At 54.2% G+C, this 1,329-nt stretch overlaps 1 protein-coding gene across 1 annotated transcript in view; it reads left to right on the top strand.

Moving 5' to 3' along the window:
* Nucleotides 1-133: 133 nt before the first annotated feature.
* Nucleotides 134-1,329, top strand: part of TraAM80_09087 (leishmanolysin) — a gene marked incomplete at both ends in the record, with an annotated part of 1,227 nt that continues 31 nt past the window's right edge. The window contains one exon of the mRNA XM_029385791.1: nucleotides 134-1,329. This exon is cut by the window's right edge and continues 31 nt beyond it. Coding sequence (XP_029234358.1) covers nucleotides 134-1,329 — 1,196 coding nt within the window.

The following is a 1,329-nucleotide window of genomic DNA, read 5'->3' as shown; positions in this document are numbered from 1 at the left end:
AGACGCGATCTCTTTTTTTTTTGCGTTATTGACCTCACACTAGACACGAATTGGAGTATAACGACACAATAAGCAAGTGAACCACAGAAGGAAAGGAGGGAACGAGACGCCACGCAAAGGAAAGACACGAGGAATGCGCCACACTCCGTACGTCCTGTTGCTGCTGCTGCTCTGCTGCTGCACCGCTTCTTTTGCAGCCGCTGAGCATCGCTGCATATTTGACCGCATTTCTCGCAAAGCTGGCCCCCCGATGAGGGCAGTTGTGCGTGAATTGCCGGACCGGGAGCGTGACGGGACGCAGGTGTCGACTGCCTTTGTGTCTGACTGGGCGCCCCTCCGTTTTAAGGTCTTCTCGGAGGACATGAACAATGCTTTAAAGTACTGCACCGCTGCGGGAGAGTTCCGCTCGGACATGAGACTAGGACTCCTTTTGTGCCGCCAGCAGGATGTTCTTACGGCCGAAAAAAGGCACATCATCTTGGATCGGATGCTCCCCAACGCCATCAAGCTGCACATGGATCGTCTCCACGTTCAACCGGAGAGGTTCCCAGTGATTGTTCCGTTTTTTCCGGCTGGAGACACATGCCGCAATTTTGAAATACCCAGATCCCACCACACGACGGGTGTGCCCGGCGCGGACATGGTTTTGTACGCCGCTGCTGCCCCGACTGAAGGTTATACTTATGCGTGGGCACTGAGGTGCGTTGAGTTGCACAATGGACGTCCTGTGGTCGGGGTGATAAATATTGGCCCGGATTCAGCCACCTATTCGGAGTTCAGTGTTCGTATCGCGGCGCATGAGATTGCGCATGCACTTGGGTTTAATTTGGAAGTTTTTGAGGTCAGGGATATGACACAGTTGATACCCGAGGTTCGTGGAAAGGAGAATGTGCTCGTTGTGTCTTCACCCAAGACGCTGGAAAAGACTCGTGCGCACTTCAACTGCGCAAGTGCCCCTGGAATGGAGCTGGAGGATGAGGGTGGGGGTGCAACGCCATCATCGCATTGGAAGAGACGCAACGCAAAAGATGAGCTGATGGCTGGATTTCCCGGTGCCGGCTACTACACGGCGCTGACGATGGCTGCTTTTGAGGACATGGGCTTTTACAGGGCGCAGTGGAGCATGGCGGAACAGATGCCATGGGGCAGCAACTCCGGCTGCGAACTGCTGACGGAGAAGTGCCTGACTGATGGCGTCACCCGGTACCCGGAAATGTTTTGCGGAGCCAAAAGAGAACTTATGAAATGCACATCGGATCGTTTGGCACTGGGGATCTGTAAGATTACTACCTACCCAAACCCCCTTCCCTCACAGTTTCAGTACTTCAG

The sequence above is a fragment of the Trypanosoma rangeli genome, assembly GCF_003719475.1.
Source record: "Trypanosoma rangeli strain AM80 chromosome Unknown Tra_15.4_contig_00510, whole genome shotgun sequence".
Classification (NCBI taxonomy): domain Eukaryota; phylum Euglenozoa; class Kinetoplastea; order Trypanosomatida; family Trypanosomatidae; genus Trypanosoma; species Trypanosoma rangeli.
Note: the sequence above shows the minus strand (reverse complement) of the source record. Positions and strands in the feature narration are given on the sequence as shown.